This window comes from Tupaia chinensis, unplaced genomic scaffold (assembly GCF_000334495.1).
Source record: "Tupaia chinensis unplaced genomic scaffold, TupChi_1.0 Scaffold143728_1, whole genome shotgun sequence".
In the NCBI taxonomy this organism is placed as follows: Eukaryota; Metazoa; Chordata; class Mammalia; order Scandentia; family Tupaiidae; genus Tupaia; species Tupaia belangeri.
Window position 1 is genome coordinate 2,888,405 of NW_006203577.1, and position 17,235 is coordinate 2,905,639.

At 36.4% G+C, this 17,235-nt stretch overlaps 1 protein-coding gene across 1 annotated transcript; it reads left to right on the forward strand.

Moving 5' to 3' along the window:
* Window positions 1-574: 574 nt before the first annotated feature.
* On the forward strand, window positions 575-15,060 carry LOC102500006 (killer cell lectin-like receptor 2). The gene is given in 7 exon segments (XM_006164810.3): window positions 575-698; window positions 2,049-2,145; window positions 4,488-4,577; window positions 6,139-6,381; window positions 9,197-9,339; window positions 11,408-11,511; window positions 14,910-15,060. Coding segments are annotated over 7 exon segments (843 nt in total). The 5' UTR covers window positions 575-683.
* Window positions 15,061-17,235: the final 2,175 nt, after the last annotated feature.

Here is a 17,235-nt window from a genome sequence, read left to right on the forward strand (position 1 = left end):
TTTACCAGAGGGCAAATGTGTTCATCAGAGAGACAGAAAGAAAGCTTTCAGGATTTTGGATACTCACGCATGAACACCCAGCATGTTTCTCAAACCACTGAGTCTAGGACTTGAACCATGAAGTCAGCCATGTGGAATATAGCTCCCTAACCACCATACAACCAGCTGAACCAAGAGTAAGTTTTTAATAGACTGTTACTTAAACTAAGGGGTCAAGAATTTAGTCATGGCACATTCTGTATATATGTATATATGCATCGTTACACATGGATGTTTTAGTTATCTCTTTTAAGTATGTTAGTTTTTTTTTGGTTAAAGATTTTGGTCCTGTTTTGTTTGTTTGTTTGTTTGTTTGTTTTTTTCCCTCAAAGGTTTGTTTATCTGTTGAGTCCTTCAGTATTGACTTTGAACATTATTTTGCAAAGAGTACTAAGCTGTTTGTTAGTCAAAATGCAGGAAGAGACATCTCATGACCATCTTTCTTTCCCCGTCAACACCCACTCTCATCATTCAGTTTCCTTTTATCACTTTGGTCAAGAGGAGGGGCAGACAATTTTGAGCCGGGGTATTATTCAGAGGCATTTCATTTCTGCCTTTCATCTTATAGACCCTGAGGAACCCAAGACTGGAGAGGCCAACTTCCCCCTTATTTCGGCATCAGTTTTCTCCACCGGCATCACCACATGGCACAGATTCAGGTAACATTTGCTTTAAGTCCTTGAATCTTTCTACCTGATTATCCTACTAGTCCTACTTCTCCTAGAATGTGGTATTTAATTAAAAATCAGATGGCATGAGAATGAGATAGGATAGCATTCTTCTGATAGTGTTGGAGCTGCATTCACTATGAAGGATGTGAAAACTGTAGTTGAGTACTCATGGAAAGTTAACTCCTTCGCAATATGCTATGATTTTTGCTTTGAGTTATCAAAATAAAGAAGAGGGATTTGAGGAGTTAATGACTTCTTTACTTGGGCTTAATGATTTCCATCTTATTTTATCAATCTTCAAGGATTTATAAAAGGAGACTATAATAGATTCTAAAATACACTCCTTTTTTTCCATTAGAAAATAAGGGGAAATGTGAATAATTCAATTTTGTAAGATAAAAATTGTTTCTTAGATATCAGTTCATAATAATTAATGTAAGTGGCAAGATAAATCTAAATTATTTACTATTTAATAATTCTTTCTATATTGATGCCTATTCTAGATTGGCTCCTTCTTGGGCATTAACTTATGACTGGCTATTAACAAATTTGTATTTTCACATAGGCTTCTCTGGCAACATCATACACTGGATGATTTTTACAACATTTTAATGTATGTGGAATTTTTTGAAATTAGAAATACAGGTGTTTGACCTTCAACCTAAGAGATATTTTTTTTCAGCACATTTTGCACAGGGCACTGGATTCCAGTTAATGTTAGCCAGTCTGCAATATTAACACTCAAATAATTATTTTTCTGATGACATATGGGATTCACTTTGGTAACACTGTGGTAGCGTCAGGAGTAATTGAAAAAATTGTAAGAACTTTTCCAATATTTATATGAATTTAAAAATAACTTTTTCTAAAAAGCCAGAATATATATTTCTTTAGAATGTGGAATTTTTGTTTTTTTGAATTGATAGTTTAAAAGTGTTTTAGTGATTGGAAGTGGTACTGATTTTGCCTTACATTTGTTATATGTATGTTGAACATTTCGAGCAAATTTGCTGTGTGGTTAGGACAATAATCTATTGGTAGATTTAAAAAGTTCTTTCGATATTTTGAAATAATCATGACAGTGACCACTAGGAGTATGACTTTAATGGAAATGTCAAATGTTTTCCATTTCTTAAATAAATTGGGTTCAGTCTACATGCTCGAGATACTCAAAGGAGTTAATAAGCATATACCCTCAGACACAGGCTGATACATACCTACTTCTCAGAATCAAATCCTGGTATGCTTCTGTAGGCTGACATTTTAATTGTTCTTTGGAGAGAAATCTCCCTGTTACAAGGTATTCGTGCAAAACATGTTTCTCTTCTTCCTCTAAAGATGAGTGACCAGGAAGTGGCTTATTCAACTTTGCGATTTCTTCAATCTCCTTCAGCGTCACAGAATAGATCAAGGCCTAGAAAAACTAATGATAAAGGTATATGATCTAAGCATCTAAGTTCATATGTTCTAAGCATCTAAGTTCACTTGTCAAATTTTTGACTTTTTATTAAAAATTTCTGTCTGTACTTCTGAATCTCAGCTGGCAAAAAGAAATCATAATGGAGTCGATTCATGGAACAGAAGTCTTTTTCAGAAAAAAGTATGAGAATGTAGAAATTAATAAATTCTCTTGAATTAGAGAAACTAATAGAATGTTTCTGTTGAAATCTGGTCAGGAATTTGTATGGTCTTTAAAAGTGAAAGACAGACTAGAGTCTCAAGAAAGCATGGTATTTCCTAGAGAAATAAAAGTATTAGAGAATGTTTAAATAAATAAAAAATATTTGTTAAAACCTTTTTTTAGTTGTTTTAAATTTTGCTGAAGGAGGGACCAGCAGATGGAATAATGGTTACGTGGCTGGACTCCCATGTAGTGGACTGTGGTTCAAGTCCTAGACCTGGAGGCTTAAAACTCATGGTGGGCACATGTATGTACATGCCCAAAGACTGGAGAAGAGAATGGAGAAGGGATTGTGGTGTGACCACTCCCCCTGGGGGTTGATTTCTCACTTTCTGTCTCTCTGGCGAGTGCACATGTCCCGTAGCAAAAATCTCTCTCTCTAAAAAATATTTTTCTGAAGGATGTGTGCATTTACTGGAGAGAGAGAGAGAGGAAGAAAGAGAGTGAGAAAGTAAGTACCATCCATGGGGAATAGTCAGGTCACAACCCCTTCTCCATCTCTTCCTTCTTTTGGGATTTTGGGCTTGCACGTGCACATATCTGGCATGTTTCTCAAACTGCAGAGTCTGAGACTTGAATTACATGGTAGGCCCTGTAGGACCCAGCTGCCTTAAGCACCATCCATAGGCTTCCCGATTGTACCAAAATATTTTTTATTCAGAAAAGAGATATTTTAGGCATTGTAAATACTTATTAAACATTGATGGCTGGGACCAGCAGATGGTGTAATGGTCACATTGCTGGACTCCCACGTGGTCAACTGCCATTTGAGTTCCAGACCCTATGATTTAAAACTAACTCCAGGCGCATGTGTGTGCATGCCCAAGATCCCGAGAGGAGAATGGAGGAGAAGGGACTGTGATGTGGTCATCCCCCGGAGGATGATTTCTCACTTTTTGTCTCTCTGTATCTCTCTGTCTCTCCGGCGAGCACATGTGCTTTATAGCAAAAATCTTTCTTTCAAAAACAAACAAACGAACAAACATTAATGGCAATGGAGCAGGAAAAATGTATGAATCATAGGAAGATTCTATTTTAAAAATTTGTTGTGTGTACAACAGAGAGAGAGAAAGAGAGAGCGAGCGAGAGCACTCCCCAGTGGGACATGGTTACATTACAATTCCTTCTCCTCTATTTTCCATTTTGTGGGGTTTAGGGGAGCACACACACACACGTGGCTTATTTTTCAAGTCACTGAGGCAGGAATTTGAACCACATTCAGCCATGTGGTATCCAGCTCCCTTAACTACCAGGCCATGGAACCAGTCCCAAATTTCGATTTTTAAATTATCTCCCTTCTCCCTTTCAAATATTTTCATAATTCACTTTAAATTGAGAATAACTTCTACTGCTTTCATTTAGTGATATCATAGATACAACTTGCAGATATAGAGGACCGCCAAGGCAAAGGGATGTGAGAGAAAATAGAGGTCTAGAGAAAAACAGAATTGATAAAGAAAGAAGGAAAGAAAAAAGAAAGAAAAAGAAAAGGAAACCAGGAAGTTAATTTCTAGGAACTCCTTTAGGGATGGAGCCCAATCCTATTTGCAACCACATTTGTAGCTTCAGAAAATCCATTACTTACTTGTTACTGATTTCTCAAGGATATTGACTGCTTCTTCTTCATGATTAGTTGCAATGACAGGAAGGTGAAAGTTGGTCGACTGGCATTCTGCTACATGTGTTGTGTCTATTGACATTGGTGCTTTTTGTAAGGGATATGCTGGGGGGGATGTGTTTTCAAGAAGTTCAAGGAAAATGTGTATTATAAAAAACCATGCATCGTTTTCAAAAATTTTTTACCCTTAAATAAACTCATACTTTAATTCCATTTCTCATGAAATTTTTGAAGTCCCCTTATATTTTCAAAATTCCATAGGATTGTTTTTGTATGGTAGGATTTCAACAGCATGTGTCAGTCAGAAATCTGAAACTTTAAAGCTGTAATATAAGTTATGAATTGAAATAAATTTATATATTTTTGTAAAATTTTTGGAAAAGATTTTTCCTTTTTGCCAAATAGTGTCCCAGGTTAAGCTTACTAGTGGTCCAGGTCTTTTCCCTAATACTTCTTTTTTTTTCTTTTTTCTTTTAAGAGTTTTCAATGCCATGGCATCACATTGCAGTGACTCTTGGGGTCCTCTGTCTACTTTTGTTGATAACAGTCACAGTGTTGGCAACAATGAGTGAGTAATTGAAATACAGCCTCTGAGTTTGAGTAATGATGGTAACCATTAGCGGTACAGCTATCAACCATGTGTTATTTATTGTTTCCTTTTAAAAATTAGGAAATATCCCTGGACTTTGTTGGTGATTGTTTCCTGGACATCTCACAGTGTCACTTTCATATCACTTCCTTAGTCCTTTGACTCTGATGCTCAGAGGAGCTGCCATAGTATAGTGTATGCTAATATTCCTTCTGATAGAAATTTCAGTAATTTTCTTCCACCTGAGGTTAGATCATTGTGTATCTGAGATAAACATTCTTTGAGAAAAAGTTCTTCAAGAGAAATAGTAGCTCTCTCTTGATGTTTTTCTAACCATATAATGACAAAAACATTTACTAAAAAGAATAAATTGTTATATACATGTAAGATGATTTTAAATTCAAATTTTCTCTTTTATTTGAATTTCTTGACATCTTTAAAGAAAATTACACGTGTTATACTTAGATAAAAAACCACACAACTGGGGCCAGTGGGTGGTATGGTGGTTAAGGTGCTGGACTCCCACATAGCTGATCATGGTTCCAGTCCTAGACCAGGTGGCTTAAAAGTATACTGGGTACATGTACATGCATGCCCAGAATCCTAGGAGGAGAATGGAGGAGAAGGGATTGTGGTGTGGCCATGCCCTTTTTGGGGGTGAAGAGGCAGTGATTTCTTACTTTCCCTCTCTTTGTCTCTCTGGTGAGCACATGTGCCCTATGGGAAAAACAAAAAGAAAAAATTACCTTTTAAAAAATAGATAGCTGCATCTTTCTCTCTTTTCCCCTATAGATATTCCATCTATACTGGTAATAATTGTGCTATATCTCTTAGTTTCTTAGTTCAGGTTTTCATACTCAGAAGATTGTTGATAAAAGTTGACTAGCTGATTTTCATGTTAGTATTTGTTTCTAAATGATTTGCTAATTGTTAAAAAGAACAAAACAGGGCTCAGTTGCAGTGTGTGTACTGCTAAGATGCTGCTACTTGCAGGCTGAGGTCACATGGGACGCCCATATTTGATTCCTTGCTCAATCTAAATGTAGGGTGTGAAATGTAGGGTGTGAAATGTAGGGTGTGATGATGCCTGTCTACAGTCCCCACTAACAGGGAGGCTGGGGCAGGAGGATTGTGACATGGTAATACCCTGTCAAAAATCCTTCCTTTCGTCTCATGACCAAAGAAAAAAAGAAAAAAGAAAAAAGAAATAAAAAAAAGACAGGAAGGAAGGAAGAAACAAGAAAGAAAGGAATGGAAAAAGAAAAAAGGATTATGAAAATGAACTAAAGTGAAAGGTGAGGTGTTACCATTATAATTTTATTCAGACATCTTATTTAGCCTAGTTACTAATAGTGAATAATTTTATTTTTCCATTTCTATGGTCAGTTCATTGAAGTGTTACTTTCTATACATCAAATTGCTAGTTAAAGAAATTATATGGGTTGGTTGTCAAAGTGAGACTTTTTCCTCATCTTAAATTGAATCGTGATACTTGTTTGATTATTGTGCATACTTATTATGTCTATGCTATTCATTTTAGTTTTTCAGTGTATTCGAGAAAAGCATCAACAGCAGGAAATTATAGGAAATCTCACTCAAAGGTACCACATTATACAAAATGACAACTACTTAAAGGAGCAACTTTTGACAAATAAGACTTTAGAAGATGACATTCTCAAAACTGAAACTTTTCAGCAGACAAACAGACTGTGCCCATTCTTTACAAAAAAGAACAGATGTCATGGGAAAAATGAAGTCTTTTCGATGGCTTTACAAGATATAGGTATGAAGGAAATGTAGAATGAAAGGTTACATGCTTTCATATTATTTCTCTCCCAACTCCCCAGCAGCTTTGAAACCCAATAAAAAAGATTTATGATATATATTAGTGATCCGTCAGCCTACCATACAACTCTCCATTTGTGCCTCTTAAATATGAGGTGGGTGTTTGGCTTTTCTTTTTTCAGATATGGGATTAGCATCCCACGGGTCATGTTTGGATCATAGAGCTCTGTAATTTCCGAAACTCAGCGGCAGTATGTCAGCTTCCTGAAAACCTGATCATTTCAGACTGGTGAACAAATCAGACTCCCATTTGTTACTGATATAGAATATGGAGGCTGTCAGTAGAAATATATTTAGACTAAAATGGGCACAAGGGCTTTTACTGAATGTTGTTGTAAAGGTGATTGTGTGTGTCAGTGTGTGTATGCATATGCACGTATGCATTTTCATTCAGGCTTAGCTTTAGATATTTATTATGTATGATCAATATATAGTCCCTGAAATACATGTCCAAGATTTGTTATGGAGTTGATGTGTGTGCAACTCTGTCTGTAATCATAGCATTACAAACACCTGAAAGGGGCTCGCTTCATAGCCTAGTGGCTAAAGGAACTGGATCCCACATGGCTGACTGTGGTTTGGACAGCTTGAAAAATAAGACTGGTGTGTGTATATGTATACCACAAATCTTGACAAAATAAAAGAGGAGGAAGAAGAAGAAATTGTGATGTGACTATGCCCTAGCTGGTTGGGGGAGAGATTTTTCTCTCTTTCTGTCTGTTTCTGTCTCTCTAGAGTGCATGTATCCTCTGGCAATTAAAATAAAAAAATACACATACACATACTAAAAAACCCACACCCAAGAAATAAAAGCTTAAATTTTATACAGTAAACTCTATTGTCTTGTACAATAATAAAATAAATTAGTTAATAAATTAATAATCTAATTAAAATAAATTAGTTATTTGTTTAAGACTCAGGGCTTAAAAAAAGCTTTTGCATATTTAGCCTTACTTAGATATAGTTGTTAATATAGTTTACTATTTCTATTATTAAAAGAGCAACAATATTTTTTAAAAGTTGGCATATTAAAATATATGAGGAAAATTAAATGTTTCAAGAACTATTTACCTTATTTAGAAGTCATTCCAAAATCTTTTTGAAAAATATAATTTAGGTGGGACCAGTAATGTCTATGTCGCTGGACTCCCATGTAGTTGACCACGGGTGGATTCCTGGACCCTGTGGGTTAAACTCACGCCAGACATGTGTGCATATGTGCCCAAGATCCCGAGAGGAGAATGGAGGAGAAGGGATTGTGGTGTGGCCAGTCCCCTGGAGGTGAGTTCTCACTTTCTGACTCTCTTGTCATGCTCTGTATTTCTGTTGAGGCACATACCCTATAGCAAAAATCTCATATATATATATATATACACACAAATATATAAAATTTAAGTTTTAGTTATTAAACATTTTTTTTGAGAGATTTTTGCTATAGAACTGTATGTGCTTGCTGGAGAGAGAGGGAGAGAGACAGAAAGTGAGAAATCACCCCTTGGGGGAATGGCAATGCCTCTATCCTTTCTCCATTCTCCTCTTGGGATTTTGGACTTGTACACACATGTACCCAGTGTGAGTTTCAAGCCTCCAGGTCTGAGACTTGAACTGCATCAGCCATGTGGGAATCTACCACCTTAACCACTATGCCACCTACTATCCCCATAATTTTATTATTTTTAAAATCACTGTATTGAGATGTTACTAATATACAGATAACTACAGATGTTTAATATATTCAGTTTGATGAGTTGGTTATATGCATAAATCTGTGAAACCACCACCACAGTCAGGGTAATAGACCTATCTGTCACCTCCAAAACTTGTTTTTTAGAGAGGTTTTTGCTATAGAGCACATGCATTCACCAGACAGACAGAGAGGCAGAGAGACAGGAAGTGAAAAATCACCCCCCAGGGAGGATGGCCAAGCCGCGATCCCTTCTCCTTCATTCTCCTCTCGGGATCTTGGGCATGCATGCACATGCTCCCGGCATGAGTTTTAAGCCACCAGGTCCGGGATGCGAACCATGGTCGACTACATGGGAGTCCAGCGACATAGCCATTATGCTACCTGCTGGTTCCAGCCTCCAAAACTTTCCTCATTTTCCTTTGTTTATTTTTGTGTGGTGAGGATATTAATGTGAGACCTATCTTCTTCAGTTTTTAAGTGTACAGTGTGTTGTTGACTCTAGGCACTAAGCTATACAGCAGATCACTAGAGCTTATTCATCTTGCATAACTAAAACCTGATACCCATTTAACAATATAACCCCTCATTTTCACTTCCTTCTGACCCTTTGAAATCACCGTCCTACTCTCTGAGTAGAATCATATCCCTGTAGAATAAGTATTTTTAGACACCTCATATATGTGGAATCATGGAATTTGTCCTTCTGTGACTTATTTCACTAGCAAAGTGTTTTTGAAGTTCATCCATATAATTGTATATGGCAAAATTTACTTCTTTTTAAAGGCTTAATAATATTCCATTGTATGTGTATGCCATAATTTCTTTATCCATTCACCCATCAATGGACATTTAGATTATTTTCGTATCTTGTTTATTGTAAATAATGCTGCTGTGAACGTGGGAGTGTGGATGTCTCTTGGCATTCCAGAATCCTGATGAACCTCATATTATCATTTATTGATAGCTATTAAGATCTTATTTAGTTATGGAGGGAGGATAAATATATTGCTCTGATTAACAGAATATCAAATGACAAGAGCTTAATGATCCACTTTATATGTTGTAGGCAAATTCTATGAAGATCACTGGTCCTGTTGTGGAGTGGACTGTTACTATTTTATCACAGAAAATAAAAACTGGAAGAAATGTAAACAGACATGCCAAAGTTACAAATCATCCCTTTTGAAGATAGATGATAAAGATGAACAGGTATCATTGACACTTAATTCACTTTTATTCTCTTGAACTCTGCCTCTTACCCTTGGACCCAAGATATGGAGGACATGTGGGAGTACAGAAAGAAGAACCATCAGCTCTTTTTGTTCCATGTCTGTTGTGTGAGCCAAAATTGTATAGTTAAATCTCCCAGGAGACCTCTTGCCCACTAACAAGCATATGATCCTATTACTTACTAAGTATTTAGTTCATGTTATCTATTATGATAGTCACTGTCATAAAGGGTGCAGTTGGGTCTTTGCCATATTTTCTCTTTCTGAGGAGTTGGCAGTAGAACTATTTGCAGACAATAAGTCTTTTCCTTGATGAAGTACTTAACCATTTGGTAAATTGCAGCCTGGATCCATCAGTTATTTATTCTTATAAGGTGGCACCTAAAAACCAGGAGTTACCATCAGGAACCCAAGAGCCAAACTGCCTGGGATCAAATCTAGCTATGCCACTTACTAGCTGGGTAACCTTCAGTAAATTACTTAACATTTTGGGGCCAATCTGCAGAATGGAGATAATAATGAAGAACATATGGCCAGTCTATGGCCTGGTGATTAAGGCAACTGGATCCCACATGGCCAACCATGCAGTTCAAGTCATAGACCCTGGGCTTGAAAAACACACTGGGCACATGTGTGTACATACCCCAAAGTCTGAAAAGATGGAGAAATGGAGGAGAAGGGATCGTGGTGTGACCACATCACAATAGAGGTTGTCTTCCCCCTTTCTTTTTTTCTCTCAGTCTCTCTTGCAAGTGCATGCTCTCTCTGACAAGTTAAAAAGAAATGAAAGAAATGACCATTTCAGAAATTAGCCTCATTTTCATTTTTATCATATACACAGGTAACATTTATTTGATTAATATAGTCTTACACATTTTATCAAATGTGTATCTTTAAAAATAATTGTAATAAGAGAAAATATAGTGAAAACTATTAAAATTATCTTTAAAATTTATTATCAATAAAAATTATACAGATACACAAAATGTGTTTTTATAAGGCAATTTTGCAAAAATCAACCTGAAATCTCTATTATTTAGGAAAACAACAAAAAATTTATATTGAATCTAATAAATGTTTAAAATTGTAACAAAATTTTATGACATCAAGTTATAAATTTATTTTCTATGTTTAATGTAGTACAACAGTTATATTTAGGCCTATATTTTAAAATATATTTAGTCATTTAATCAATTGGATGTTACAAAATATGTCACTTTGATATATTTCATTTTTGGTAAAGTCAAAATACTTTCCCCTTTCTTTCATCTCATCCAACTATTGAATGACAGCAAGGCTTTCTCTTATGAGGCTGAGGCTTATAATACAAAATCCCCATATGTATATTTTTTATAGTACATTTGCCTTGAAGATTCTTTACTTCACTTAAAATTTGTAATAATCATTTTTTTGAGAGGTTTTTGCTATAGGGTGCGTGTGCTCACCAGACAGATAGAGAGAGACATAAGAGACAGAAAGCGAGAAATCACCCCCCCCCCCAAGGGGGGATGATCCCACCGCAATCCCTTCTCCTCCATTCTCCTCTTGGGTTCTTGGGCATGCACGCACACGTGCCCGGTGTGAGTTTTAAGCCACCAGGTCCGGGACGCAAACTGCAGTCGACTACGTGGGAGTCCAGCGACATAGCCATTACGCTAACTGCTGGTTCCCAAAATTTGTAATAATCATTTTTTCACATCCTTAAATATCCTTCTGGAGAGTGATTTTTGAGTAATTTCACAGTGCCATAATTATTTAAGAAATCTCCTATTGCTAGATATTTAGATTTTAAATTTGGCCATATTTAAAATAATCTGAAATTGACAGCACTTTTTAACATAAATAAATAATCTAGTAAAGGAGAATTACTTTGGAAAATGAAAATTCAGGGATTGAGAGGAGAGAATATTTTTTAGCAAGCAAGATAAAGAATGATCTGAAGGGTAGTGGGGCACTGACCATAGGAACAGCTGCTGTCTTTGCCTACCCTTCTGTTCTTTCTAATATATGAAAACTTAGTCACATAATGCATTTTGTTTTCTTTATAGGAGTTTGTTCAGTCCCAGATTTATAAAAGGAATTACTGGATTGGATTATCATATGATGAAGTGGAAAGTAAATGGAAGTGGATTGCTGATGATACTTCTGGACTGTAAGTTTCTGTTATGCATTCAGATCTAATATTGGTGTGGTCGAAAGAGTTGTGTCTAAAAAAAATCTCTTATTCCACATAGATTACCTATTTTCTATTTTTTTTTGTTTTTTAAAAATTTATTTATTATCATCATAATCTTGTTTATATTACATTGAATCACATATACTTTATAGTGTATTACATTTCTTTTTCCAGAAGAAATACCATGCATATCAGTCAATACAGAGACATTAAAATCCCAATTTCATTATCCAACATCTTTTCATTGTTTTTCCTGATCATTATTATTATTTCAATTTTTTTCTTTTGGAGAGGTTTTTGCTATAGGGCGCCTGCACTCGCCAGACAGACAGAGAGAGACAGAGAGATAGAAAGCGAGAAATCCCCCCCCCCCCAGGGAGGATGGCCACGCCACAATCCCTTCTCCTCCATTCTCCTCTCGGGATCTTGGACACGCATACACATGTGCCTGGCGTGAGTTTAAGCCACCGGGTCTGGGACTTGAACTGCGGTCGATTACATGGGAATCCAGTGACATAGCCATTACGCTAACTGCTGGTCCTGGTATATGTATATGTATATATATGTGTATATATATATATTAGTGTTGCTATAGAGTGCATGAACTTGTCTGAGAGATAGAGAGAGGGAAAGTGAGAAATAATCTTCTGGGGGATATGGCCTTACTATACCCCATTCTCCATTTTTCTCTCAGGATTTTGGGCATGTATGCACCTGTACCTTATGTCATTTCAAACTGCCTGGTCTGGGGCTTGACCCATGGTCAGCCATGTGGGATCCAGCTGACTTAACCTTTATACCACCCGCTGTATCATTAGTCATGTCTTAAAGCTTTCATTTCTTGAAATATATGACACATATTTATTTTATAGCTGTTATCTAATAATTCTAATATTTGAAGTTTTGAAGTCTAAGCTCTTGCTTCTGCTAACTTTTGTTCATGGTGCCATAGTTTTGGTAGTGTTTAGTCACTTTATTTTCCTTCTTTTGAGCTGCTGTGGAAATTATTTGAGGTTGCGATGAAGGTGGCTTTACCAAATATAATTTGCTGTTGTTAGATGCTTTGGGACACTGTGAGTCTGGCCCACTTTTAATCCTAAATTTGGGCCCTGAATGTACTGCAGTTCTGGGTGGCAAACCTACCAAAGATGTCATGTAGGAAATCATCTTGATGTAATTGTGTCCTCTGAGCATCATCCTCAGTCTAACTACCCAAAGGTCACAGAACAGACTGGCTCACAGGCCAAATTAAGATGTTCAAATCACATGGCTACTAAGTCAAGTTAAAATCCATAACATGATGTAAAGGTAAAGAGGTAGGATTGGTTGTTATACCTAGGATAAGGTGTAATCCAGTAAGGATCCCCTGAACCCCGGGTTACATTCTCCATATGGTCTGACTCCCTCAGCTGCGTACCTATTCCTGCGTGATGGTGGGATTATTCTTTTTTCTTCTACTTAAGTCCAAGGCTCAAGACTTTTCTAGAGTGATCTATACTTAAAAAAAAATCCCCTTAGCATGTCAGCATTAAATAGTTTGTATTCTATTTCAAATCTTCTTCTGGAATGGAGTTCATTATTCAGCTCCGTATACATTCAATACAGAGACAGCACTTCATTTACCCTTTTAATAACCTTTATTTAAATTTCAGCCTGAATATAAATATGATTCTTGATAGATTATGAACTTATTCAAGAAGATTTAAAATATTTTATATAGCATTTAAAAAGTTTATTTATGAGCCAGCAGGTGGTGTGGTGTTAGGATGCTAAATTCTCACAGGGCCGACTGAAATTCGAGTCTTGGAACCAGCAGCTTGAAAATCACAACAAATAAATACATACATAAATAAATAAATGTTAAAAACCTAAATAAAAAAACTTTTTTATTTCATAAATGAGAGAGCTAGAAAGACTGAGGCAGAGACAGAAATACAGCATGCATGACAGAGTTTGATGCTCTGATCCACCCTAGCTTCAATCATACTGGATCACGGGAATGCTTGTACCCACTGTACACAGGGTGGTCTCCACACAGGAACGGGTAGGCTTTCCATGCTTGTCTGCCTCACAGAATGTGTGTTTGACCTCTGTGATGCCATCTGGTCTTCTACTCAGCATTTTGATTTGTTTTCAACAGAAGAAAGTCTTCTACTTCATCATTTTTCTAAAATGGTGAGGTCCTGATTGAGATATTTTTCAACTGATGAAATAAATAAACTTTTTTCTTTTTTTGGAGAGGTTTTTGCGCGTGTGCTCGCCAGACAGACAGAGAGAGACAGAGAGATAGAAAGTGAGAAATCACCCCCCAGGGGAGATGGCCACGCCACAATCCCTTCTCCTCCATTTTCCTCTCAGGATCTTGGGCATGCACGCACACGCACCTGGTGTGAGTTTAAGCCATGGGGTCTGGGACTCGAACCGCAGTCAACTACATGGGAGTCCAGCAACATGGCAATTATACCAACTGCTGGTTCCATAAATAAATTTTTATTTATTTTTTGAACATTTATTTATTTGTTTGCTTAGATATTATTCATAGCTAACAACCATTAGTCATATGATGGGAGTGGAAAGAAAACAAACAAAAACATCAATCAACATCTTTATCTCTGATTATATTCCAACTCTACTTTTTTCTTTTGAAAATATGGCATATGTAGGCTAGCAGGTGCTGTGGTTAAGGTGGTTGGATTCCACATAACTGGCTGCACAGTTCAAGTCCCAGACCCAGTGGTTTGAAAATATTGCCAGCTGCATGCGAATGTGTGCCCCCAATCTCAAGAGGAGAATGGAGGAGTAGAAGAGTTTGCAGTGTAGCCATTCCCCCAATGGGAGGAGGGGTTAGTTCTCGCATTCCCTCTCTCTCTCTCTCTTTTGCTCTCTTCCTCTCTTTCTGTTTCTGTCGCTCTTTGGTAAGCACACATCTTCTGTAGCAAATACTAAATGTATATATATATATGTGTGTGTGTATATATATATATACATATACATATATACATAAGCACATGAGATGTGGATATCTCTGTCATAAAAATTCAATTCTTCTCCTTATTAATTTCTCACTTTTACTGAAAAATTAGTGTAAGAAAACAGGTTAGGTATATCATAATTCCATAGCATTGTTGCAAAGTAATTTTGCCTTCTGACCAAAAAATGACAGTGAGAACAAAAATGGGAGGTTGTAGGTGGCATCAAGATGCCATGATTCTGTTTTACGATGTAAGAGCAAAGAAAATCTTTCAGTTATAAACTCACGGTTAACATTTTCTTTTTGCAGATCTTTAGGCAACAGGATTAAAAAAAAATCTTGATTTAGGTTTTCGTAAACTTCAGAATTAAACAGTTGACCTCGTATGCTTTCTGTTCTGCAGTAATTTTACAGTAATGAACCTGCGTTCTGGGAGAGGAGAGTGTGGATTTTTAACCTCCACAAGAATATCAACAATTGATTGCTCTATGACCTATGGTTGTATCTGCGAAAAGAGAATTGATTCTGTCTTCTCCACTTCAAAGTGAACTTAGAAGAAGAGGTGAAAATGGAATGTCGTCATTTTTTTTTTGTTTCCTGTAATAATTTGTGATTATTACAAATAAGTGTTTTTAACTGTAGGACTTAGTCCATTATGGACACAGATAGAGTTGAGCTGGAAGAAGAAAATGTTCTTTTGGACTATGATGAGATGCCATATTTCTTCCTGGAGCAGAGGGAGATTTTATCTTTGGAGGGCACTAACTCCTTTCTTTAGTGTCCTTAGTAATTATTCTCTCTTTCTTTGACCCACATCCAGAACTAATGAAAGAATCCTGACAAATAGCCTGGGCCTTTCCCTTATCAATAGAATAAATCACTTTAATACTCTCTGACTTTAATAGTGCAATTAAAAGCTAGAATATAATTATATATTTTTTCTTCTCATTCAGAAGCTTACCTCACTTTTTTTTAAAAAAAATATCTTTCTCTAAAATGTAATTTCAAACTTGCTGCATAGTTGCAAAAATAGTGCAAGGAACTCTCATACAAGTTTTAATCATAGTTATTAGTTATTAATATTTTGCTTTATCTGTTTAATTGTTCTCTCTCTCTTAATCCTTATTGCTCTATTTGATAATAAATGGAGGATATCATGTCCTTTTGTATAAATACTTTCCTGGAATGAGGACTTTGTCTTAAATAATCACACTACAATGATCAAAATTAGGGAATTTTGTATTGGTACACCATTTCATCTAATCTAAAATTCATGTTCAAATTTTGTTAGTTGTCCTGATAATGTCATCATGGTATTTTACATACATGTTCAAGATAATGTAATGCATTTAGTTGTGAGCTCTTTGATCTCCTTTAATCTGGAACAGTTCTTCAGACTTTCGTCATCTTTTTTGATCCTGATATTTAAAAAATCAACTTTATTGAGCTATACTTTATACATAATAAAAGACACCTATTTTGAATAATAAGAAATGTGGGTTTAAACAAATATGTGTATCTCTGAAACACGGACATTTCTATCACCTCCCAAAGTTCCTTTTTACACCTTTCCACACACCTGGACCCAGGCAACCAATAATATGCTTTATTTATTTATTTATTTATTTATTTATTTTTCTGGAGAGGTTTTTGCTATAGGGATGATTTCTCATTTTCTGTCTCGCTGTCTCTCTGTCTTTCTGGCAAGGACACGAGGACACTCGCCGTATAGCAAAAAGCTCTCCAAAAAAAAAAAAAAAAAAAAAAGGAGACAGAGACCCAGAAGGGAAAGCCATGTGAAGACAGAGGCAGAAACTGAAGTTATGCACCTGCAAGCTTAGGAACACCCAGGACTGTCTGCAGCCACCAGAAGCCAGGACAGAGGCATGGAACAGATTCTCTCCCTCAGAGCTCCAGAAAGAACCAATCATGCCAACACTTGGACTTCACACTTCAGGCATCTAGAACAGTGAGAAAATAAGCTTCTGGCTTTTTTTGTTTGTTTTTAACAGTTTTGCTATAGAGTGTGTGTGCTTGCTGGAGATACACAGAGAGACAGAGTGTCAGAAAGTGAGAACCCCCCACCCTGCAATCCCTTCTCCTCCATTCTCCTCTTGGACTTTTGCGCACATACACACACCTGGTGTTTTCAAGCCACTGGGTCTAGGATCCCAACCGTGGTTGGCTCCTGGGAGTCCAGCACCTTAACCACTACTCCAAGTGCTGGCTCTCCTAGCTTCTGTTTATTAAAGCCACCATGTCTGTGGTACTTTATTTACAGTGACCCTTGGAATTTAATAATGTAGAGCTGGTCTGGGGCCCCCACACTTACATTTTTTTAAAAGATGACAGGTGACACCAATATTGTTGGTATCGTACTAGAAGTCCTGCTGTAAGTTCAAAAGCTTTAAAAATTAATGTTTAATCTACATTGGACTGAATCATTCCAGACATCTTAAAAGAAAAAAAAGTCCAATTTGCTTTATCTACATATCTCTTCTAAGCCTGGATGCTGTTTGCTACTATCTCTGTGAATTTGTTTTCCATAATAGGACCCCTTAGAAGCTTTGCTCTTCTTTTTCCTAACATTTAAAAAAATTAATCTTTTAATATTTATGTAATTACAAATTCACATGTAGTTATGGGGATAATTGTGGATTTTTTATAGCCCTGGTTAAAAATTGTGTTCTTACAATTGACATTACAGTATACAATGTTTTGCTATGCTA